The sequence below is a fragment of the Pseudochaenichthys georgianus genome, chromosome 1, assembly GCF_902827115.2.
Source record: "Pseudochaenichthys georgianus chromosome 1, fPseGeo1.2, whole genome shotgun sequence".
Lineage (NCBI taxonomy): Eukaryota > Metazoa > Chordata > Actinopteri > Perciformes > Channichthyidae > Pseudochaenichthys > Pseudochaenichthys georgianus.
Genome location: NC_047503.1, coordinates 18,892,529 through 18,918,234, shown reverse-complemented (window position 1 = coordinate 18,918,234; position 25,706 = coordinate 18,892,529). Strand labels below are relative to the sequence as shown.

The 25,706-nt window shown below is 44.3% G+C and overlaps 1 protein-coding gene across 1 annotated transcript; it reads right to left on the bottom strand.

Annotated features, from left to right (window-relative positions):
* Positions 1 to 967: 967 nt before the first annotated feature.
* Positions 968 to 24,976, bottom strand: LOC117466060 (uncharacterized). The gene is made up of 8 exons (XM_034109228.2): positions 24,867 to 24,976; positions 9,087 to 10,415; positions 7,418 to 7,510; positions 6,577 to 6,672; positions 5,023 to 5,139; positions 4,166 to 4,399; positions 3,253 to 3,602; positions 968 to 2,572 (listed from the first exon to the last, which is right to left on the bottom strand). Exons 1-8 carry the CDS (start codon positions 24,949 to 24,951, stop codon positions 2,072 to 2,074), a joined length of 2,805 nt encoding a protein of 934 aa, XP_033965119.1. The 5' UTR covers positions 24,952 to 24,976; the 3' UTR covers positions 968 to 2,071.
* Positions 24,977 to 25,706: the final 730 nt, after the last annotated feature.

Genomic DNA, 25,706 nt, shown 5'->3' with positions numbered 1-25,706 from the left:
AGTATGATTGCTAATAGAATATGTTTGGAAGAAGAAGGAACGTTTTATATTGTTGTATGTGCTGATCAATGTTCTAGTTTGGTACTAACTTAAAAATGTTTTTGCATTAAAGGTAGGGTAGGTAAGAATGGAGAAACCAGCTCGAGTGCGCTAGAATTTGAAAGTACGCAGCCAAAAAAATCTGCCCCTTCCTTCAGAGTTCCTTACAGAGCCCCTCCTCCAACACACAAGAACGCGCACATGACCAATGAGGGCACGAGATACGTTTGTGTGCTACGGCTTCCACAGATGAAATATTTGTATGTATTTATTGTCAAAGCATTAATGTATTCATTGCTATGTTAAGAGCATTCCATGGAATATAACAAAAAGTGTTTTTGAAGTGAATTACCTACCCCACCTTTAATGTGGCAGGATGAATGAAACAAGTCACACAACTTATTTGTAACGTAAGTGGCTGCAATAAAGTACTTTTTTTGTTGTTGCCAGGAACAGTCTTTTGCTTTCTATTTTCCCTGCATTAATAACACTAATATAATTCAGTCTGCCTCTACAACTCACTCAGCAGTTTGTGGGTCCAACATATTGAACGTAGGCGCCTCCTTGTGGCTGTTTTCAGTCACTGCAGGACATTATTTATCAGCAACTAATGAAAAACAGCATTTTATTTTATTGTGGTTGTAGACTGATGTGTGCTCTCCCAGCTTTTACACATTCAATCATGTTTATTGTTATGAACCAATTAGTCTGCAATATTTGATTTCCAAAGGTGTAGTTTCTCAAATCGATTGTGAGTTGTGACGATGAGAGTTGCTGCTTTTGCAATTGGCCCATATTTCCCAAGCCCGCTCTCGTTGCATTTTGCAGCTGAACAACCAAGTTATATGAATTATGTATCGTATCCATGGAAAATACTTTAATCTGTAATGTCTTTGTAACCTTCAATAAAGAAATCCAAGCACGTAGATTCATTTTTGTTGTTGTTTACTCAAAAGAAGTAATTTTACAAACAGACCTAAAAGAAAAAGAAAATGATTACAATATTCAAAGGAAATGCCCGTGTGGTATGCCGCCGCGTTCAGGTAAAACTAGCAACAGTTCAGAGGGCAGAGGCATTAAATGCAAACTCAAATAAAAGCTACGCTTAAATGACACCATGGTTGTATTCAGAGAAATGCTTAAATAAAAGATGTTACTATTAACGTAGAATAGTACAATAAAGAAAACAGTACAGTATGCAGTAATGTGGGGACTAAACATGGTTCTGCTCAATAAACGACTGCGAGAGCAAGCTTCTTTCTATTGTATTCTCCCACCTATGAAAAGAAATAAGCTTCCTGAAGCGGTAATAACCTACCCTGGTTTAACTGTAAAAACACAGCAGTTGAAACTCAATCTTCCGCCCTCGCAAACAACACAGCAGACAAAAGAGTTGCAGCATCAACTGTATGACTGGTGAATGACAACCGCTACCAGCATCTGTTTTAGAAGGAGAACACTTGAATAAATAATGTACAAACTTAAAAACAGTGAGAAAAACATTCATTCTCAGATTTCATTAACATGGAAGGTAACAAAGGAAATAGAGGTCTGGGATTTTCCTGTTGTAATGATTGGGAAGTTTGTTTCTCCTGCAGACATTCCTCACATTTTGCAGACAGCAACAGCTTCAGATGGAAAGTTGACTTGAGGCCTCTTTTACTACTTTTATTTCCATCCAAACTCCCACAATATGTCACTTTTTACTTTTAGTTTTGACCTTAATTTGATCTTAATACCAGAAGGTGTCTTACAGGACAATGTGCACTAGATGGTTGATGAAAAGTAGGTGAAAATCACTTGGGGTATAACTTTCGGTATACAATGAATTTGAACTGTCATAATCTATTTGGTACTCCATCCAGGTAAAAACAGGCAGAAAGAAGTATTCTGACCCACATTTATTCTCTTTCTCTGTCCCCACATGGTCTCCCTATACCCAGTTCTGAAAATCACAGCAGTGAGGATCACTTCAGAAAACCCTCTGGTTCCTGCCTCCTCTGTTCCTCCTCCTGCACCCCTCTCCTACATCTCACTGCTTCCTCCAGCGGTTCTTGGGTTTCTCCTCACACCCGGGACCCTCACAGGTGCCGGGGAGGGGGGGTGGAGGTGCGGGTGCAGCCTTCACTGGGGCAGGCTTGTCTGCGGCCTTGCTGACGCTGCTGAGCAGAGCGGGGAGCTCGTGTGAGATGGCCCTCTCCAGCTTCTCCAGCAGACAGCCTCCGCTCCAGCTGCAGTGGGAGGAGAGCTGCTTGAAGCCGGACACCGGGTTCACTCCGAAGAAGTCCTGGTAGGCCTCCTTGTTGGGCAGGTCAAACTTGCTGACGTTGGTTTTGGCCAGAATGGTTTTGAAGATGTAGTACTTGTCGGGGTCGCTGACAATGTCTTGGAAAACCTCGTAGGGGTCACTGAACCATCCCAGCTTGTCGTTGAAGGTCTGCAGGTAGCGGTCCACCAGCAGGGCGTGGATACGCACACGGATGCCGTGCTGACGGATGAAAGCGATCTTGTTCTCCATCTGATTCTCAATCACCTGTAAGGGAGGAGAGAGGAATCAGAAGAGATGGAGACGGAGAGAGATGATGACAACAGACAAGATGCTTATTGGAAGTGTTTTGTAAGCCATGATTTGGCTTGCTTTTGATTAGCACTCATACGATTATATAAAGACCAACTATTAGGATGTTGCTTTGGAAAGTCTCTCTGTATGTTTACTTTTAAAATAAAAAATCACACTCAAAGACAGGATAAAGGATTCAAAAATGTTTAAATATCTGAGGCCCATTTATTATAATCCCACGAATCTGAAAAGCGATAATTTTAGCATCAGTAATAATAAATACTCATTATTGTAGATTAATATACGTGCCGATTGTATATTTGACTATTGTAATCAACCCCCGATTTAATAATAAACAATTGCTTTTATCATTTTTTCATTTATGCAATGGTAGTTGAAGAAATGTTGTATGCAGTATGGTTACATTATAAGTAAGCCAACATATTTGTTATTTTTTTATATAAAATTACTAGAAGAAAAAAAAAAAATATATATATATATTAAAAAAAGCTAAAATAACCTCTGTTTTCTAACTCAGAGACCTTATTTAAATGAGTTTAGGTTGAATGAAGCTGGTGTTAAATAAAGCATTTACAAAAAAACATGCTGTGTTTTGTATAATTTTGTAAACAAAACATGTCACGCAGTCAGACCTGGTTGAGGTCCTCCAGCAGAGAGGTCTCCTCCTTCATGAAGAGCTCCCGGCTGGTGTCTGCAGCGTAGTCCTGAGGCCAGAAGGAGCTGACGTACACCCGAGGAGGCTCCGTGACTTTCATCAGCGGCGCCATGCTCCAGAACAGAGCCCCATACACCCTCATCAGGTTCTGGGTGGAGAGACTGTCGGCCTTGTTGAGGATGAGGCGAATCTGGGACTCGCGGCCCTTCATCTGCTTGAAGAGCATCTCCAGTTCCGCGCCCACATCCAATTTGGTGGGGTCGAACACCTGGAAGATCAGATCCGCTCTATCGATGAACCACTGGCACACATCATTGTAGGGGTAACCTGAGGAAGAGGAAAGGGGAGAGAGGAGACACAATGCACACATTAATGTGTTGGCTCTTTGAATGGCAGCAAGACTGACCCTATGTTATTTACTTTGCGTTGTGTATTATTTTATAATATAACAGGCAGCAACTTCTCAATGGGTTTCTGAATTTGTGGTTGAGAAAATAGCACATGAAGTGCACACAAAGATCCCTGAGTATGAATGGAATACTGACAGGCCCGGGGGGCCAAAGTTTAAGGGCCCCTGTGCCCTAAACGTACAAAATGACACTAAAAGAGACACGTACCAACTAGAAAGAGACCCAAAATTACCTCAAAGGAACATAAAACAAATATAAAGGGATACACAAAGACTACAAAGAGACAAAAACAACAAGAAACCACCAGGAGACTCACAACAACTATAAAGTGTTTACATGCAGGCGGTGTGTGGGTTGATTTGATTCTGTGTGTCATGTAATCACTGTTGAATGTTTGATGTTGCAGATATTGGCACTCAGTCTACAGGTCCTTTGGTTATCTGCAACTTTGGTGTACAAAACATTTCCATTAATGGTCACCTCTCTCCTGCTGCTTGCGGTTTTCAATGACGCCGGGCGTGTCGACGAAGGTGACCCTCTCCAGCAGCTTGTGGGGCATCTCGATGCCGACCAGCCGCTCCAGGAAGCCTTGGCCGAACTTCTCCAGAGGTGAGAAGGACCGAGAGCTGTCTGCTGCCATGACGATGCCCTCTACGGAGCGGAACTTCTCCCCGTGCATTATGACCGTGTACTCTGAGGTGGTGGGCTCAGCGCCTGGTGGAGGAAGAAGGGGGGGGGAGGATTTTATAAAATTTGTACAGAAAAGTGTTTTTTTTTCTCAGTGGTTTGATGGTTACATTTGTAGATATCTAGCAATTTTTCCACAAAAAATAGCATGTGTTGCCGTTTACATGCGCTAATAAATAATTGATGGACTGAATTACACCTCAGCACTAACTACAGATATTTAGCTTATATTTCATTACTATAAATACATTCATTGACCTTATTATTAGCTATCTGTTGGAGGAACAGATGGATAGTGATATATATAAACAACAATTTTGTATTACCTCTAGTTTAAAAAGGATGTTGTTTCCTGCATATTTCACCCCTTCATGAGCAGTTCAATATACCTCAAAGTGACATTGTGTAACACATTCTTTCTCATACAAACACATCTTCAATTTAACCCTTGTGTTGTGTTCGAAAGCTGTTACCGTTCATGGTGTTCGCGGGTCAATTTTGACCCATAATTTATTTCAGTCCAAACCACAACAAAAAAATGACAATCATCCAATTTTGTTTTAACTACATCATAACTAACTTATTATGCATTCATAACTGTACAATCATGTACAATATGATTTTCAACAACTCAACAAATCAGTGCGAACCTGTGTAAAGCTCCTGTGGAGTACCATGGAGACCCAGAAGGTAGTTGATCATGGAGGACTTGCCGACACTCCACGGTCCCAGGAACAAAACCATGGGCTTGGAGGTGATCTCACTGTCTGCAGAGTGACCAAGACAAGAGTTTAGAGAAAAGGGGTAAACATAACAACATTTACTTGATACAAAATGTGCATTATTATTTCCCATCTTATGTTATGCATCTGACTGTATGTATTCTGTTTCATCCCTATTTCCCCCTCAATCTTATTTTAACAAATGTACTTTATTTCCCATCTTATTTGATATTATTGTGGATTTCTATTATTTTCTTTATATTCAATTATTATTAATATAATATTAATATTCCCTGACATTGCATGTCTTTCCATTCTGCACCACAAGGGGTCCCGGAGTCACATGTCACAGTTTGAAGACTTCATCCTGCTCCTTGGTATAAATAATGTTCCTGCCCTCAAGTGCAATGGAACAAACTTGTAGGAAGTCTGGCCCACACAGCGTTCTCTTTCATTTTCAGCAGACAGAGTCCTTATTGTGCTTCTCCGCCTGGCTTGAATAAAGTCTGGCTCTAGTTCTTCTTAATCATTACTTTATTTGTGCATCACTGTGCAACTCCAGTTTATCAAACCATGGTGCGGTGAACTGATAAAAAAACTGGGAGGAGTGCTTAGTGGATTTTCTGTTGGATAGTAATGTTGGCTACATTTTTCTCTTACATTACACTGTTGGTAAATGAAGTGATCAAGTGTCAGACGACCATTTTACCACTTATTGGTGGCTGCGGCTCAGATGATAAGTGGGCAACCTATCTACCAATCACAGGGTCAGGGGTTGAATCACCAGACCCTGCAGCCAACATGTCTTTGTGCGAGATACTTAACCCACGTTGGTCCTGGTTGACATTTCATGTATTGTAAAAACCAAAATCTCACGAGTGAATTCAAAATTATGATCACGCCGTTCCTGATTAAAGGGTTGCCAGAGTGGGCCTGTAAAGCCATAAGTGTTGCGATCTTGATTTCCATGCTTAGCTTTGTTGCAAAGCATTTTACGCTTGACATTATGTCCTCTTACTGCTCTGTCCCTGAGTGCAAGTCATACAGGAAGGACTGGAGTGCTGTTAAAATACCTTCTGAAGTGTCAACTTAGACGTACATGAGTCCATGAGCTAGTTTTTAGCTATGTTACACTGATACCTAGCCAACTGTTAGCTCTTTAACCACCGAAAATGTGGATTTCATGGAGGATACTTAACTGGGTCCCCAAAACCAGTTTCAATCTCGTTAATTGTGACTTAAATTATGAGACGTAAACTTAACAGTAACAGGGTGTAACTGTATGCTATGGCTAAAACGTTAGCTAGCTAGCCATGGCTATTTGACTTTAATTATACCACTATGATAGCTAGCAGTTTCTTGATGACGGTTGTAACATGTTTGCAAATGTTATCTTCTTCACATTTTGTGATGTTTTACTATTCTGACAAACTACTGTAAATGCTTCTGTACAGGCTGTGATGCAGGTGTAGGCTGGGTTACCTGTGACTTCATGCTGCCTGAGCTCGTTGTACTTGAAGGCTTGCTCCATTGGCTTGATGGCATTGTGGTAGATGCTCAATAGTTTCTTCATATCAGCTAAAGAGAGAGAGAGAGAGAGAGAGAGAGAGAGAGAGAGAGAGAGAGAGAGAGAGAGAGAGAGAGAGAGAGAGAGAGAGATGTAATAATTGGGATGTAATGGTGAGAAGACATTTTGGACAAGAGTATTATTAATGCCTTTGCTACCATTACTGATTACAACAGTTCCTTTGGCATTGCATGATGAATTGCCCTCATAAAGTTTATTGAATGGAGCTGAGGTGATTAGAAAGACTGCTCTGCTGCGCCACATTGGCCTCTCTGAAATGAATCTTGAGTTACACATTTGCACTGATTAATCACCTGCTTCCAGACGTGTCTGTACACTCATAGCATAAACACATCAGTACAGTGCACACACTCACACGTGACAGCCCCTGGACCTAGACATCATGAAGCAATTTTCAGAATAGTTTCGGTAGAAAATCCCCCCAAATTGTCTCAAACTTCCTTTCATTCACATGCAGACACATCTGGGTTGTTTTTCATTGAGAAAAAAGCTGTAAACATTCTTTATTTCAATACAGAGCTTCAGGCTTTTCTACAGCAACCTCCGAAAGTCATTTTAAACATTGGGAAACACAGCAGTTATAACATTTTGATTAGTAGGGTGTAGGTTTCTCTGTGTGCATGTATGTGTATGTAGTACCTGGGTGCATTTGTGTGTGCAAGTAAGAGTGGGCAGAGAAATTGCAAATCTCATATTGTCTCACATTTATAACTTTAGGATGTCTTTGTTCCTCACCTGAGAACTCATCTGAGGGATCCTCAGTAGCCAATCGCAGTGTGTCCTCGATGTGGGAGCGGTCCCTCAGTTTACGGGCTGATGCCTCGCGCCCTGATTGGAGGAACAGGTTGTCAGTTAAGGTCGAAAGCCCCTGGCTACCAACATGGTTACAAACAGAATTCTCGCCCTGGGTAAACAGTTTCCTGAGTTGTGAGGGACAGTGCAGGCCAACTGTTATGTCATTCATGCTGGTGGTCATCCAGCTGTCTATTCCTTTCCTCTGCTATTTAGGTTTGTGTATTTCTGTACCAGAGGTCTGCAGCTACACATAGTGTCATTGTCAGGGTTATGCATGTCTGAGAGAATAATATAGAGACCTTTGCTGTTATTTAATGTTAATTAAATGTAATAATATAATGTTTTCGAAGATTGGTTTTCTATGTTCTACTCAGCTGTTCTCTTTTCCTGTAGCTATTATCCAAATTGTTTAAGAGAAAATAGTTTTAGTGTTGCAATGTGTCTTAATCACCTGCTAAGGATTAAGATTGTATATTGATGCTTCTTTTTTCTTTTTTGTTACATTGGTTCTATCTCTGTGTAAATTATTTGTATTGAAATGTATGTCCTCCTTTCAAAATACAGGCCATGACTTTGGCCATGACAGAATATTTTCCCAAAAATTGTGTTTGGACATCTCAAACTTAAACTTGAAACATCAATACAATTGTTACTCTACTTGAAATACATTACTTTGCACAGCCAATAATTCTTTAAAACTTAAAAGATAAAACCCCTTTTCATTAAACAACCTTCAATGACTCTCACACAAGTGCAATGATTGAGATGGTGAAGGGGTTCAAATTAAGAGATGGGAAACTCTTTTAAGACTCAGCCATCATCTTTCATAGCAGGTGTCATCAACACCCAGGCATCAGACTCCCTTGATTACAGAAGTGCCGACTGGATGGGGACAGATTTACTGCAACAGGATCCCTGCTGCTCGACTTGTCACTGCTCGGACCCTCTGACGGGATGAAGGCAAGACGTTGGTGTAGATTTGTGTCAAAGATTTAAGTGGATGATAAGGCCAAAAATATTATTGCAACATGTATTTATATTCATCGTTGTCATATATGATAATAATGGTTGATTTAGTATTGAGTATTCTCTCCTTTGGGCAGAGCCCTAAAAGAAAGGTTAATTGTGGTTTATAAAATAACATTATTTATCAGTAGAACGGGTCAGGTCATTGAGCAACAGATATTTACCCTTATTAATACTTAGTTAGCCCTAATTCGACTAACTTCCTGTTTAGCTACATTTTAACTCAGCAAGGACAAAATTAAATTGTATTACTTTATCAGAATTCCCCAATGTTATTTGAATGTATACATTTCTGATTGCCGTTGTGATTCTCAAAACAATTTAGCCACTGTTTGTTGCAACAGCGAAGCCTATGGCCTATTCGTTTTTTTGTTAGCCTAGTAAATAGGATTCAAAATAACTTTTATCAAAGATAATCATAAATAAATCATCATACAGTTCAGAGAACTTGTATAACCCAGTCCCTTTAGTTGCAAATCTGTTACAGTTTTTCTTTTTGAGATGACAGGAGAGAGCCTAAACTGTAACATTAAAGAGAGACTAATGACATACTACAAAACGAGATGGTGTTATCTTTGTGTACCTTTGGTTTTCAGCTGTGCAGGCTTCTCTGCGGTCACCTCCTCCGCCGTCACCTCCTCGACCGTCACTTCCTCCACTGTCACCTCCTCCACCGTCACCTCCTCGGCAACAGCAGATGCTTCCTCAACAGCATCCACTGATGCCTCCTCCACCGCCTCCTCAACAGATTCTGGTGTGACATCCTCCACAACAGGCTCTGGCTCCACTTCAGGAAGAGCCTCTGGTTCTGGTTCAGGCTCTGCAATCACTTCTGGTTCTGGTTCAGGCTCTGCAACCGCCTCTGGTTCTGGTTCAGGCTCTAAAATCACTTCTGGTTCAGGCTCTGCAACAACCTCTGGTTCTGGTTCAGGCTCTGAAATGACTTCTGGTTCTGGCTCTACAACCACCTCTGGTTCTGGTTCAGGCTCTGCAATCACTTCTGGTTTTGGTTCAGGCTCTGCAACCACCTCTGGTTCTGGTTCAGGCTCTGCAACCACCTCAGGTTCTGGTTCAGGCTCTGCAATCACTTCTGGTTCTGGTTCAGGCTCTGCAACCTCCTCTGGTTCTGGTTCAGGCTCTGCAGTCACCTCTGGTTCTGGTTCAGGCTCTGCAACCGCCTCAGGTTCTGGTTCAGGCTCTGCAATCACTTCTGGTTCTGGTTCAGGCTCTGCAACCTCCTCTGGTTCTGGTTCAGGCTCTGCAGTCACCTCTGGTTCTGGTTCAGGCTCTGCAATCACTTCTGCCTCGGTTTCTTCAAGGTCTGTGTCTGTTTGAGGAAGCTCAGCTGGTTCTGCTTCTGCTTCTGGTTCTGGTTCAGCCTCTGCAACCCCCTCCTCAGTTGCATCCTCAGGAGATTCCACACTCTCCTCCTCAGCGGCTGCTTCTGTCTCATCCTGTGTGTCTTCTGGTTCCTCAACTGTTTCTTCAGCAGCAACTTCCTCCTGAGGTTCACCTTCTTCCTCTCCTTCCTCAATGTTCTCCTCCTCTTCCTCAACTTCAGATGATACAACCTCAACAGCTACCTCTTCCTCCTCCTCAGCCGCAGCCTCAGATGCTACTTCCTCTTCCTGTCCATCACTTGTTACCTCCTCTCTGGAAGCATCCTCCTCCACATGAGCTGCCTCACCCTCCTCTTCTTCATGCTCTGAGGCTACTGCTGGCTCTTCCTCAGTATCTACAGCTGATGGAGGTGTGCAGGGCTGGCACAGGGCCCTCTCAGGGGCCGGGGTGTCATTGGAGGAGCTTTGGCTGCTGTGCTCCTCTGTTGTGTCACACCCACAGGAGAAGAGGTCTCCCTCCGGCTGCTGGAGCTGCAGATGCACCAGAGGCTCCTCATTGTGGACGGAGGACCCTGCCAGGAGACCCAAGAGGAGGAAACATTTTAATCTGCGCTTCAATCAGCACAAATAAGATCTCGGATTTCAAATGTAAAGTTTATCTCTGATGTTATGAGTTTTTTTATGGAAAAATCGTTGGAAATAATCTGACCATCAGGATGCACCGTGCAAACCAGCTGAGTCTCTGAAGGTCGATCACCTTTGTGTGTTACGTCACTGCTTGACCAGTGTGCTCAGTCACTGCAAGAACAGAGCAGATATCCAGCACCTCCTAGATTTAAGACTCACATTTCAGCTCCTTGAATGGTGACTCTAAAGCGGGGACTATTTGAAGCAGACGTACGATGGACAGTTGCGGCAGACAGTTGTTTGGCGGATCTAAAAGAAGAGTGCTGTGTGGGCAGGGTGGCTTGGAACATAATAATGTATTCATTTCCATTTTATACATATATGACGTATTAATTTTTTATATTTAATATCGTTTTCTGGGGCCATTTCTGTGTCACAATGCTGCTTTTGACTGACTCCCAAAACACTGGTGACTGTAATGTCCCCTCTATACATTCTTAATGTGAAATATATGTTGATATTGCAAACATAATCTCATTAAAAGGGAGGAAGGAAAAGTATATGAATGTCTGTTTTATTGGATGTTTCAAGCTTGACCTGTATTAAGGACAAAACCGATCTAGGCCTATATTTGGCCTAAGGCTAAAATGTAAACTTGTTGAAAATATTCATATAAAATGTTATAATGGTTTATTAACAAAACATAACTATATTCAGAGTTTCTCCACAAAAATAGAATTTTATTTTCATTTCAACCATAAAAAAACTGCAAAGCTATTGGCAATATTTGAATACATATACATTAAGTATGTCATTCAATATAGACAAAGTTCCCTCAATATCAAAGTCAAATATAGGTTTGTGCTTTTTCTCATCAAGCTGCTCGCACACACAGGTCACATCCTGGCGAACAGGCATCCCCATCCTTTAGAATCATACAGTAAATTATAGTTGCCATGGCTTCAAAACAATCACAGCTAAAACAGGGGACTCCCTCTCTATTACACCACATTCTTACATGTACATTAGATGCAACAGTGACCTCTGTTTAATTATAACTTGAGACTGAGGGACGCGTAGTGGTACACCGTGTGATATGAGGCCGCTAAATGTATGTTCAGTTCATGTTACAAGAAGGGTCAGCAGCATGCAAGATAAAGACTAATGGCTGTAGGCAGCTGTCCAGGGTTATACACGTTTGTAAGGTTTCAGGATCAACTCCTTTCGCAAGCAAACAGGCTAATGCTAAGGAAGTTGCTGACAAGAGCACTTCATTTGCACACTAGGAGTTAGAGCGTAACAATAATATTATATTTAAAGTCGATTTCCAGGTTACCTGCTGAATGTAATTTAAATATGCACTGACTTTTAGCTGTGAGATTCCTTTTAGTTGCTAAATGCAATGTTATGTTCACAAGCTAGCCGCTAACTGAGCTGCGAGCTGTTAGGTGCTGAGCAGGTAGTCAGGGCTGCCAACATTTGAGTTCAGCTTGGAGTTTTTGGTGAACTGAAAAAGGAAACGTTCATGTACAGTGTTACAAATGTATTGAACATGTACAAACTGTTTCCCATTAATGTACCGGGCGCTACAGTGGAATACTTGCATACAGTGTACCCGCGACTCTTACAATGAAGGCTCGATAATCAGCTCATGGCATATAAAATGGCATAATGGTGTAAGCAGAGGTAAAGTGCTATTTTATAAGTGGGGGGGGGGGGGGGGGGGGGGTCCTCACCTCCTCTAGGGGGCATGCTCCCCCGGGAAGATTTTTTTTTTAATATTGAAGTTAAATGCATCAACCTGGTGCACTTTGAGAGCAACATGAATTTAAGTATACATCTCTCAACATCCATATGAAACAGAACTGTAAACAGATTTTCTTTTTCTTTATGGATATTTTACAAATCACTCACCTTTTAAACTGTATTCTTGTTTTACTGTCATATAACTGTTTTTCATTTATTCTCATAAATGGTGACCAAAACGTTTGAGACCCACTGAGATAACTAGACTAAAGTTAACTATCTAAACAGAGAGTCCCTTACCTCACTGAGCTGTAGTTATCTCTCTCAGTCTGACAGGACAGAGCTTTCCCTTTCCTTGTTTTAGAAACAGCTTCTATCCGTTAGCGCAGCTAGCTAACCAGATGCTAACAACAACAATGCAAATAGTGAGTTTGGTAGAAATATATAGCCTAATAGTAAAGTTATTTAAGATGATGCCATATTTATTGAACATTTTACATTATAAATATTCCCCAAAATTATTCAAAAGCATATTCTTCCAAACTCCTTGCCACGGTACTTAGGAGACGTCATCTGTGTCTGAATAACGTTTTGTTCATGAGTTATTGATCCGTGAAATCAGAATCTCCCAATATCGTTCCAACTTTACTGAACTAAGCCAGAAGAACTTATTTCTTATTTCGCAGACCGCTCGGTTTGCTGTTCCTTCACTTTATTTGTATATTTATATACATTTATTTTGGACGACAACTTAGCGTGAGGAAAGGCAAGTGTGGCGTGAGTGCGTGAGATATGGGTTAATTGCGTGACCCATACACTCACGCTCAATGCGCAGTCGGGCCTGGCTCATTTCGTGGCATCTTCAGGCAGTGGTAAGTACTTCCGGCATATGCCACAGATGCCACAATTTGCCGAGGCATCTGCCGCTGCTCAACGGGAGTTGCCACAAGATGCCAGAGTAAGAGAACGTTTACGGCCCGTCCACACAGCGGCGTGCGTTGACGCTTCACCATTCACTTTGAATGGGGTGACGTCACTAATCCTAATATTCATTACCGGCAGAACTGTGTGCACAGCGCAGCAGCATGTCTGTGAGGCCCCGCCCCCGCACGCAGATGAGAGAGAGATCTCTTTTTAAATATATTGAAAGTTAGAAACGGAGATGGTTCGATAAAACGTGCAAGATAACGTTTATGTAGCATTTCTTTATTGTCGAAATGATGACATTTCATAACTGGATCAAATCAAAGTGAATGGCCTGCTGCTGCTGAAGACATGGGGCAAATATAACTGTCCTTTGCCTAATTTATAAAGTAAACTTAGCATCTCACTAGCAGTGGCAACTGCAATCAGTTACAGCTGCCCTAAGTCTGTAGCCAAGTCTAATAACACCAGTGTACACGTTGCTGTGTCAATACAGATGTTTATTTGTTAATTATTTGTCTTTACTAGTCATACACCTGGTTTATCGTAGCAAGCAGTGGAAACTCCCCTCAAGAAGCGACAATTGCCAAGGGCGTTGCAACCCTCACTCGCCAATATTTCATCATAAATATAGTACGTTTGTTTATTTTAGCATAGCATATTTTAAATAGCAGCATTTGCCACGGAAGGCAAGTGGCAGCTACAGTAAACCTATAGGTTACTTACGTAACCCCAGTCCTCAGAGTAACATGAAGTGAGATGTCTCACTATGGGATGCGCCTCATCGCGGAGCAAACAGAAGCATCAATCTCATTACGCCAATCCTGATTGGCTGGTGATCTTGATGTCAGCGTCAGGGAAATCACCCCCTATAAGTAGCTTGCGCCACAACGCATGCGTCATTCAAAATAAGCACTTCTTCTCGCTTCACCATAGCAAGGAGGGCCGTCTGCTGAGACATCTCACTTCATGTTACTCTGAGTACTGGGGTTACGTAAGTAACCTATAGTTCTCATTCATAACACTCCGTTCGATGTCTCACTATGGGATATTGTAGCTCCCGTATTGCCAGACGAGCTTATATCGAAAATCACCGATCAACCAGAATTTAACAGGTAGAGTCCCGACTCAACAAGGTGCCCAGCAGTGCTCGGGCCACACTTGGAGCGGAGACGTCTAGCCTGTAAAAGCGGACAAAAGTGAGCGGCGAGGACCAGCTCGCTGCTGCACAGATGTCTTGGATGGAAACACCCTTGAACAAAGCCCAGGATGTAGCCAGGCCCCGAGTCGAGTGAGCCCGCAGACCCGAAGGTGCTTGCAAACTCTGACTCGTATAGGCCAAAGCAATTGCCTCCACAATCCAGTGGGAGAGCCGTTGCTTAGTAACATGCTTGCCCTTGTGAGGGTTAGCCCAGGACTAAAAGAGTTGGTCATTAAGACGAAGCTCTTTTGATCTGTCCATATATGTGTGTAAAGCCCGGACTGGACACAATAGATCCTGCTGCTGCTCCCCGGAGGAAACCAGCGGCGGAGGAAATGCCTCAATGTCAATTGGGGTACACGAACCAACCACCTTTGGTGTAAAGGCAGGGTTGGGCTTCAACAACACTCTCGTTTGCCCTGGGGCGAACTGAGTGCATGAAGGATGTACAGACAGTGCATGGATATCGCTGACCCGCTTGGCGGATGCCAGGGCCAGTAACAGCACTGTCTTGAGTGACAGATGTTTCATGTCAGCTCCTTCCAGGGGTTCAAATGGGGTCATTCTGAGCCCATTTAAAACCACTGCCAAGTCCCATAAGGGCACCAGCGACCTGGAGACAGGGAGGAGCCTGCGAGCTCCCTTCATAAAACGGCAGATGTTGGCTAGCTGTCTTACCCTCAAAGCCCACATGGCATACAGCAATAGCAGCCAGGTACACCTTGATCATGGAGAAAGCTCTGTGTTTATCGATCAAGTCCTGTAGGAATGATAAAATCACCCCGACAGGACATTGAAAAGAGATGTGCCCTTCTTGAAGGCACCACTCCTCAAACACCCTCCACTTACAGTCGTAAATAGACCTGGTGGAGGAAGCTCTCGCACTCTGAATAGTGTTTATCACCTTCTGAGGGAGTCCCACTGTATTCAGATTGTACCACTCACGGGTCAGGCCTATAGTGCCCCGCGCTCTGGGCGTGGGTGAAGGATCGCCCCCCCCACCTGAGACAATCTGTCCCTGCGTGGTGGGGGCTGCCATGGCTGCCCGCACAACAGCTGATATATCTCCGCCAGCCCGTACGTTGCGGCCTAGAGCGGGGCCATCAAGATAAGTGTGTGGCGTTGCTCCTTCACTCTGGCCAGAGTTGGGGGTATCAGAGCCAGGGGTGGGAACGAGTACAGAAGAGTCAATCGTGTACGAGTGCATCCCCGCATTAAAGACAACAGCTGTCATTGAGCATTTTTTCTTTATGCGAACAGATTTAACGCGGCTCCGCCGTAAAGCACCCACAGCGGACTCCCGATCCTTGGATGTGGAGTCCAGTCTGCATAGAGTGGTGCACCTCTGGACAGTAGTTCTGTCCCGAGGTGCATCACTCCCGGTACCTGTGTCGTTCTCAGAGAGAGGAGACGTCTGCCGCTCCAAGGGATCAGTTTGTGTGCCAGTGTGTGTGACTGGAGACAACGCAACCTCCCTTGGCGGTTCATACACGATATCGTGTTGTCTGTCCTCACGAGGACATGGTGTCCTCTGAGAGAAGGCAGGAAGCGTTTTAGGGTGGGGAACACCGCTAAAAGCTCCGGGTGATTTACGTGCGCCCGCTGGAGGTCTCTGCTCCAGAGACCCCTCACTGGGCGACCTTCGTAAATACCTTATCAGCCTGTCTGACATGCGTCCGTGGTGACCACCTTCCGTGAAAGGACAGCACCCGTAGGCGCGTCTCGCACTAGAAAAGTCGGGTGTAGTGCCACTACGCATTACATAATAACCAATACTCTCCGCACGCCGTGGCGCGCGGGGTTTAGTTTTATTATGAGACCCATGTTGAGCGGGTGCTTTACGAGGACATTTGTCTGCGTAATCTGACTCTGCTCGGCGGCATTATAGATAAAACCCTTCTTTCTAGGAGAGAGAGAACCGGCCCCAGCCGGCACTGCACGTGCGCGTGGCGGTGGTGCCTTCACAGACCCGTCAGTAATCCGCCTTTTGAGAGATGCCGTAGCTGCTCTCAGAAGGGGAACAATTGACGGGCTGTTTATTGGTTTTATTGATTTGTTTTCATTTTTTTTAGCTGCGCCCTCGGGCCTGAAGCCTGGATTCGAGGGAGGCAGAGGTGGAGTGCCTCGTTCTCCTTCTTCTTCGTCTCACACCTCCTTTGCATGGAGGCAAGAGCGGAGCCGAAAATTCCCTCGGGAACGATGGGCATATCTAGCACATCCTCCTTTTCCCGGTCAGGGAGGTTGGTGAGGTTGAGCCATCTCGCTCTTTCCTGCACCACCATGATCCCCATTACCTTGCTCGTGGCCTGGATGGCGCAGCGTTGGACAAGGAGGCAAATGTCCGTGACCGCTGCCATCTCGTCCAGAGTGGCTGCCCCCGGGCTACCCGACAGGTCCTCGCAGAACTCCGCTTGGTAAGCGGTTAGCAGCGAGGACACGTTCAGGGCCCTGGCGGACAACGCTGCAGCTTTGTAGGACTTTTCAGTCATTGTAGACTGAAAGCGGTCCGACTTTGCTGGCAGCGTGGGGTTCCTGCTCGGTGACGGGCCGCTACCAGCGGTTCCATGGGCGGTATGCGGAGCAGGCCGAGCTTCTCCATTCCGTCGCAGTCTAGGGAGGAGGCACCCTGGATTGGGACCTTGTTGCTGAAGGGCCGGTTTCTCCACGAGACCGACACCTCATCCAACATCTCCGGGAAGACCGGAAGGAGTTGCCTCTTTTTGCTCGCTGCTTGGGGAAGATGTTTTCCCTCGTAGCGGGACCTGGAGGTCTCCTTGGCCATTTCAGGCCACGGGACGTTGAGTCTGGCCGCAGCGCGTTTGCACATGGTCTGCAGGTCCATGCTCAGACCGGGCGAAGCTGGTGTGCTATCGCCCGGGAGAGCAGCCCTCGCTCCAGGCTTTGCAGCCTGGGCCGATGACATGAAGGTGTCCTCTTCTTGTTCATCCGACTTGGACAGGAGGAACGCCAGGGCGTCCTCCTCTTCGTCCTCCTCGTAGTCAGGCCTGAGGACATCCTCCGCGGGTGAGACCATGGTGAGGTCTAACCGGGAGCCCCAACGCGGGAATCCGTTCCCGCGTGTCTTGTCGTCACCGGGTCTCGGCCTGCCAGGGCGCGGGATTCCGGTTCTGTGGCCATCGCAGATAATGAGCCCCAGACCGACACGGAGAGGGGTTCTTGACTGCCGGCCGGCGGGTCCATGGACATGGGGGGGTCCTGTTCCGACAGGCTAGCTTGTCGTGCTAACCGTCGGCGGAGGCTCGTACGGAGCGTCCACACTACAGCTCCAAAAATAGCTTGGAGCTGGGCGTGTCTGGAGCTTGGGGATTTTATTCAAGCAACACGACCAACAACCAATCACATGAATCTCCCGCCCCCGACATACAAAGCAAAAACCCCCGGGGATTGTATGGGAGCAATATATATATAAACTCCCCAAACAGGCGAAAACCTACCAGTTTCACCCACTGTCTCTGCCACCTCCCTCCATGCCTGGTTCCTCCGGTTTGTATCCCGGTAGGTGAAGAGGGTCTGGTCATACAAAACCGGGTGATTTGCTACGGCGATAGTTAGTTTCTCCTCCGACTTTTTTTGAAATATAGAAATGAACGGCGGGATATCTCTCCCAGCTTAGACGCGGTTTGATTGGCTACGGCTTCAGCTGTCAGATTTTGGGAAACGGGATTTGATTGGCTGGCGCTGGCTACTCCGGCGTCTCAGGCGACAGAAGTTGAACATTGTTCAACTTCTGTCGCCTGAGACGCCTGAGACGGACCGCTCTGCTACCCACAATTCAGTTCGGCGAAAAAGTGCGGCTACGTGACGTCACCCCATTGAAAGTGAATGGGCAGATTGGAGCAGATTGGAGCTTTCGACGCTGTAGTGTAGACGGGCCGTTAACGGTGAAGCGGACACAATGTCCGCATGAGCTGGGGTTGTCGATAGCGCCTCGGGCGTGTTCCAGCCCGAGGCAGGACGAACAGACCTGGTGTGTGTCTGTGCCCGAGATCTTCAACCCGCAGCCGCAGAGTCGAGCCACCGAGTCGAGCCACCGAGTCCCTGACTCCTCTGGTGTGAGGGAGAGGGGCGTCCATCTTGTTCGCCTCGTGGCGTGGAGAGGGCCCGCTCTTGACAGGTAGGATGGGAGAAAAGATGTTACCACCTTGTCCTTAATCCGGAGAAAAGGACGGTGTGGGTCTTTTATTCCCGGAGAATACTGACTGGTGTGGCAGTGTGCTCTTTTAATCCTTTCTTCCTCCGTGGAGAAGAGAAAAGAAAAAAACGTCCTCGCTACCGTGGTGTCGGTTGAGAGGGAGCGAACTAGCAACAGGTGTGCTGCTAGCTTGAAAAATCGGACCTACCGTACTTTCTCGGGTAAGAGAAGGGCGAGGTCGATTTTTACTAACAGCGTTAGTACTACCGTCTTCCTGCAAAGCAGAAGGAGTAGCCGGCGAGCACCCGTCGACCGAAATGGGTATTTGGGTTCAGTCTGTGGACAGTGAAGCTTGTCCGGCTACTATAGAGATGTGCTCTGAAGCGAGAAGAGGTGTTTGAATGACGCATGCGTTGTGGCGCAAGCTACTTATAGGGGGTGATTTCCCTGACGCTGACGTCAAGATCACCAGCCAATCAGGATTGGCGTAATGAGATTGATGCTTCTGTTTGCTCCGCGATGAGGCGCATCCCATAGTGAGACATCGAACGGAGTGTTATGAATGAGAACTTCACTTACTCTGGCATCTTGTAGCAACTCCTGTTGAGCAGCGGCAGATGCCTCGGCAAGTTGTGGCATCTGTGGCATATGCCGGAAGGACTTGCCACAGCTACCCTGCTGAAGCACCCCCCAGGATTGCCAAAGCACCCCCTAAGCACCCCCAAGAGATATGTTTTTTTTTTTTTTTTTTTTAATTATTATTTTTATTAAATTCGTGAGCATGCCCCCGGACCCCCCCAGAGGAGGTGAGGACCCTCCTAGAGGACGTGAGGTCCATTCCCCACTTGTAAAAATAGCACTTTACCCCTGCTTACACCTATATGCCGTGAGCTGATTATCGAGCCGTCATTGTTACAGTCGCGGGTGCACTGTGTGTGTGTGTGTGTGTGTGTGTGTGTGTGTGTGTGTGTGTGTGTGTGTGTGTGTGTGTGTGTGTGTGTGTGTGTGTGTGTGTGTGTGTGTGTGTGTGTGTGTGTGTGTGTGTGTGTGTGTGTGTGTGTGTGTGTGTGTGTGTGGGGAGTGTTGCAGTAGAAAATTCAACTGTAGCGCTGGTGCATTAAGGCCACTGGCCCTGGGTATGTAGGCTCAGAAGGCTAGGAAGCTTTGTATCCCGGTAGGTGAAGAGGGTCTGGTCATACAAAACCGGGTGATTTGCTACAGCGATAATTAGTTTCTCCTCCAATTTAGAAATGAACGGCGGGATATCTGTCGCTGTCGACGCTGTAGTGTGGACGGGCCAACCGCCTGCTGCTTCCCCTCCTCTCTCCTCGGTTCCCCTCATCGGCTCCTCGGCTGTCATCTCCTGTGGGCGGGACTAAGTCTCGAGGATAGGAGTCGAAGGAGGGGAGTCGAGGAGGGGAGTAGAGAAATGAGAAAGGGCCTATGAGAGCGGTGAGAGTGAACAAAAACAGTAAAGTTGCACCTGGACAACAACTCACTTTACAGTCAGGCTAACAAAAGCCTGCAGCTAAAGTGTAGCTACATATTTTGGTCGTAATATCTAGGTCATCATTGCGAGTGACCTCCTTTCACATTATCATTTGTTGCGGTGTTATTAAACTAAATAAAATCCAATTTTCAGTAAATAAATTGTCTAATTTTCATGTACTTAAACTAAGAAAGTTTAAAGTACTGACAACCAACAAATATGCCCACAGTCCTGAGTCTTTGAAGGATGTGCCAAACAGTCACAGGTATTTTTAATATATCTTTAATATGTCAGGTTGAAGCTATGGTGGAGTAATGCTAGATATGACATGATCTTACAAAACGTTGAACCAATAGGAAAGTATCAGTGTAAGATGTCCCGCCCTGACAGGTATAACACAAGTAAAAGGCGAATGAGAGATGTTTCAGTAAAGCGATGCTTGTACACGCTTACAGTCTAATCAGGCAACTAGTGAAAACACCTGTGTGAGAATAGTGATTAAAAAACATTTAAATTTCAAAAACATAAACAATGTTTCTATGTGTTCCAGGGTCCTGGTAGTCAAAAACACAATGTTTTATTTTTTTAAGTTCATTATTCAGATATTATGTAGATATTTTGATATTTTTTTGGCTATGGCTATCAGATGCTTTATTTTTGAAATGTGGATGTGAAAGTACCAGCGTAAGCCTTGAAGAGGACACCACCAAACCATGCATCAGCTGCTTCTTTATATTATCATTTATATTTGAAGCAAGATGGAAGATGTAATGCTCTTTGAGCTTTTGGAAGTTTTGTTAGCTTATCGCCTTCTGAGGGAATTACCAGTGTTAGTGAGCACAGAGAACATCAAGTTCTTGTTCCTAAAGCATCTATGCTACAAGCAAACTGGGTGGATAAAGACATTTTGTTCTTGACTTTTAGCAAAAGTATGGTCCTATTCCAGGTCTAAGCAAAAGCCAATTACGGAATCTACTTATAGCTGTTTATTGTATTATGAACCCATTCAAACCTTCAAGTAACACCAAAGTCCGGTGCTCGGCTGGGAAATTGCTGTTCACAATTTTAATAATTGTTGAGATTTAAAGTCCCAAAATCAAGATATTTCAAGAGCTAAAGTATAACATATGACACATGAACCAGCTCTGCAGACATATGGGGATTAAAGGTCTGCTGAACTTAAGAGACAGTCTTCCTTGCTGTCGCTGGCAGAGGCTGAGGTGCGAGCCTGCCTCCCTCGTAGCTCTTCTGATCGAACTATGAAGGAGGATTGGATGCTGTCCAAAGACATAGTGCTACAGAATCTTCCACGTTGTTACATGAAGAGCAGCCAAGATCCTAAAGTGCGTTGGTGAAGATGGGTTGCCAAAGTTATATTGACATTACTTTACGTCATCTGTGATGATTTTCTCTGGCTTTTATCCAATTGCCTGGTTTGTCTGGGAAGCATATGCATCTTGATGAGGATAAGAGCATGGGACGTATAACAAATTATAAATAATGTAACAACAAGGCCATTCAAATCATACAAGCTGAGAGTACTGGTTGTTCTTCGCACTGCATGCCTTGAAATAGATGGATTAGGTGAAGGGATCATGTTCTGCTATGGCAGTGACCAGTGATGGCTAAAATAAAGTAACGTTAACATAGTTAGGAAGAGTGACAGAAACATTTGTTGTGTTTTAAGGAGCACCAATGTGTCTTTTTGACTACTTTGGTACAGCAAAACAATCTATAATATTAACATCAACATTATATTGACATATTATCCCAATATAAAGTTCATATAATTCATATTTGCTAAAGAAAGCAGTTTATCATTGCAGCAGAGCAACCTTAGCATTGATTTGGAATGTTGTTTCTTTCCCCCTTATAAATCAAAGTCTAGTATGGGTCTCCGCAAAATCCTGAACCAAATATCTAGTTCTTTTACTGCTAAAATTCTTTCGTTTTTTAACTCTGCCAATTAGTGCTGGGCAGATAAAGTAAACATTAAGTTATTTATTTGCTGAAAACGTGCATGCTGCGACTGCAAAATCAAAACAATGAGCCAAAATGGACTAAAACGCTTGCTCGAGCTAAGGAAAAGAGTTTGGTGATGGTTCTAAGTGAGTCGAATTGTGCTCTTTGACTTTATAAAAAGCCATCTGATCCATTGTTAGCAATGATCATTGCTGGTTTGAAATTGATTGCCATTGATAACCTGAGTTTCCTCAGCCATCAATATTATGCATATCCTGTTCAATAATTTATGTGCCACTAACTTAATCCTTAACATTGTGGGAGTATCAAAGTCAGAGCATGCTTATCTTACAAAAACATTTATCTATCCGCTTCTACCACTGTGAAAGTTTAGTGCAATGTGCCTCTCTGGTGGTTCCTCACGTTGCTGCCTGGGCAGAGCGCAGTGTAGTGGGGACAGAGTGGGACAGGTGCCTGGGTTCTGCATGGTTCATCTTGGAGATAGAAATAGCCACAATGAGTCAGAGGGTGAAAAGAAGGAGGGATAATTACCCTTCTATTTTCAGGGGGTGTTGCGCTCTTCTCCTCCCTGTGATTGTCATGAAGCTGGCCTGCACCTCTGCTGCACTATTGCTCACATTCCCTGCAACGCTGGGGGACAGTGTGTGACTCGGTATCTCTTTGAAGAGCAAGAACATAAATGCATCAGCACTAGTTCTCATGTCATGCACCCTGCTTACTGTGTAACTCTTCAGAGCCGGGAGGAATGATAAGATGTGTAGGATTTGGCAGCATCCAGCGGTGAGGCTGCTTACCCCTCCCTTTAGAAGTTTAGTGGCGAACTACAGTGAGATAAATGTAAAAAAGACCCACACTAAAGCCCAAGTTAGTTTGTCTTTTTTGCGCTACAGTAGAAAAATGGCAGTGCAACATGGCGGACTTTCCGGTGATTTCACACTCATAGTTATGGATAATGAAGATACCCCAAATAATGGACGATTAATATGCTCAAACACGTGCACAATTCTAATGTTCACACATCAGTGCCTAAAACAAAAACATTAGGAAAGACCATCGTACAGTCAGCAATGATTTAGCATTTCTGGCTCAAAAAACACATTTCCTCCATTTCAGCATGTATTCCTATTGATTAAGGGTACACACTATTTCTGACTGCCTTGCTAATAAACTTGTCAAATGTGACACTTTCTGAGACATGCCCACTCTCACACACGTCGAGGCGTTGACAATTCACTTCTGTCACTACTTCAATCCATTAACATTCAATTCAATTTCTAATAGCGCTTGATTACCTAATTGTGTTACTTTAAACAGTCCAACTGTTGCTACTAAAGCTACGGCCCTCAGCTGAGCTCTCTCATGCCTGTTTTTATCGGGGACATCCCCCCGGACACGGAGCCTGCTGACTGGAACGACAGATTAGCAGCTCAGCAGTCAGACAGCGGGGGCTGATGGGACTTTATTAAGACATTGAATGCATCACTGACTTTAGCTGTAAACAGAACACAGAGTTCGTTTGTTCTCATTTATGACTTTTTGATTGCCTCTTAATTGCAGGCATGTGTACCTCAGTAAGTCTGTGTGTGTGTGTGTGTATGTACATGATGTAAATAGTGAATTCCTGAGCGTGGATGGATTACTGAACGTGACTACCAGGCCCAGCTAGGGCCCCAAAGTGTCAGGGTCCCCCTGGCCTTCCCCTACAAAATGCAATTCAATGACACGCGCACAAACCTTGAAAAGACTCAAAATTACCAAAAAAGAAACATGAAGCAACTTTAACGAGATGCTTGATAGCTGTTAAGAGATATAACAAATTGAAAAGGGGCAAAACAAACACAAAGAGGGACAAAACGACTATAAAGAGACCCTCAACAACTATAAAGAGGCACAGAATAACTATAAAGAGGCACAAAAGGACTACAAAGAGGCACAAAACAACAATAAACAGAGGCTAAACAACTATATTGCCTAGAGTCTTGTTGCCATGTAGGAAAGGTGTTGGGGCTTTCCGAATGTCTGCACCCAGGGGCCCGTTGACTAATACTCCGCCTCTGTTCCTGAGTCTTAAAGAGATGCGTATCAGTGAGGTGACCACGGTATCTGGTGACTGTGTCTGACTGACTGCTGACACCTGACTACGGCAACTTGCAGAGGCCAAAATGAACCAGCAGAAGGACAGACAAGGGTATTTTCTGCCTCAGCTTTTACCAAGTATGACAAGTCACTTCTTTAAAACACGTGGAAACAAGCAGAGAAACAATTGTAATAGGCTAAATTACAAATCACTAGTGAATATCCGATCTGTTACGGTCAAATGTGTTTTCATTGATATGACGTAGAATAAAAGGTAAGCTTGTAAAACAACAAGCAACTGAAATGCCAAAGTCCTCTCTTGAGCGTTGACTGAGTTGTACACATGAATGCAAAATGCTTTGAGAAGACAGTCAGACTGAAATAGATCCAGTGGGAAAACTTAACGTTTCTGCCAGGTTTTGCTTTGGCCACAGCAGAGAGTGTCTCTTTGTAGCGAGTCCAAGTCACTCGGTCAGTGCAGCGAATGAGCAGCCAGCAGACTGTTTCCATCAGCTGGTGTCACGCCTCTGTCCTGATACAGAGATCTGCACTGCACTGACACTTTTTTTTATTATTGAACATTTGTACTCATTTGATCAAATATCTTATTTATATTATTTTCCTTCATTTATGACCTCTAAAATCAACTCAAAGCTATGATGTGTTCAAAGACAGACCAAATACTTCTAGATTCAGATATCCAACTGCACTGGATATTTCACACACACAATGCCTGCTTATGTTAGTCCATACACGCACCCCACAGCACTATAACCCTAAAATATCATTACAAAAATAAGATATTAACCCAAACTCAGTCATACCTGCAGCAGACAGGGCCAGCAGAGACAGCACGCAGCACACAGACAGCAGAGACTTCATTTTGGCTGCCAGGGGCCTTCCACTCATCTCCCCTGGCTATATATACTGCCCCGCTGAAGGGCAGAGGGCATGCCAGTGGAGGTGGTGATTGGAAACTGCAGCCATGTCAGCCATTGTGTGTCGGAGCAGCTGCCTGGCCCTGTCAGGAATGTTGAAAGCAGAGAGAAGCAGGAAGAGACTGGCCGACCGTGCTGTAGTCTTGTAGTTTTACCACTAATTATGTTAAAGTCGTTGATTTTAATGAGCTTATGTACAGAGGTGGGAAGTAGTGGAGTACAAATACTTCATTTCTGTACTTAAGTACATTTTTCTTATATAATTATGATTTTCTGACGACTTTTTACTTTTATTTCTTACATTTTTAACATAAATACCTGTACTTTCTACTTCTTACATTTTCAAAACAGGTTTGTTACTTTAGTTTTAATCTGTGTTTGGTGGCATGATCATTGTTATTTAGAGCAGGGGTGTCCAAACTATGGCCTGGGGGCCAAATGCGGCTCGCGGACCATTTTGAATCGGCCCTCAGCAAATTCAAAAAGTATAATGGAATATGGCCCACAAATGAAACTTGTGCTTGTCTTATATTGTACTTCTTAAATATTTGTTAATATTTTAACATGATTCGTGTATCCATAATTTCCTGGTCTTCTCTAAAGAAGAGGGACCAATTAAAACGTTGTCATGTTGCCGTTGTTCAGCATCGAAACATTCATTAGCTAACAATGACATTACTGCTCTAGTAATTTAAAGGGAGGTCAGGTACTCTTTAAAATAGCTGC

What these genes read in the sequence shown, in the direction of transcription:
- LOC117466060 (XM_034109228.2), bottom strand. Translation starts at nt 24,951, where the DNA reads ATGAGTGGAAGGCCCCTGGCAGCCAAAATGAAGTCTCTGCTGTCTGTG. An exon ending in GCTGGCCCTGTCTGCTGCAG is followed by an intron (nt 10,416 to 24,866) that starts GTATGACTGAGT and finishes GTCTCCTGGCAG; the next exon opens with GGTCCTCCGTCCACAATGAG. An exon ending in CCGCAAGCAGCAGGAGAGAG is followed by an intron (nt 3,603 to 4,165) that starts GTGACCATTAAT and finishes CCTCTTCCTCAG; the next exon opens with GTTACCCCTACAATGATGTG.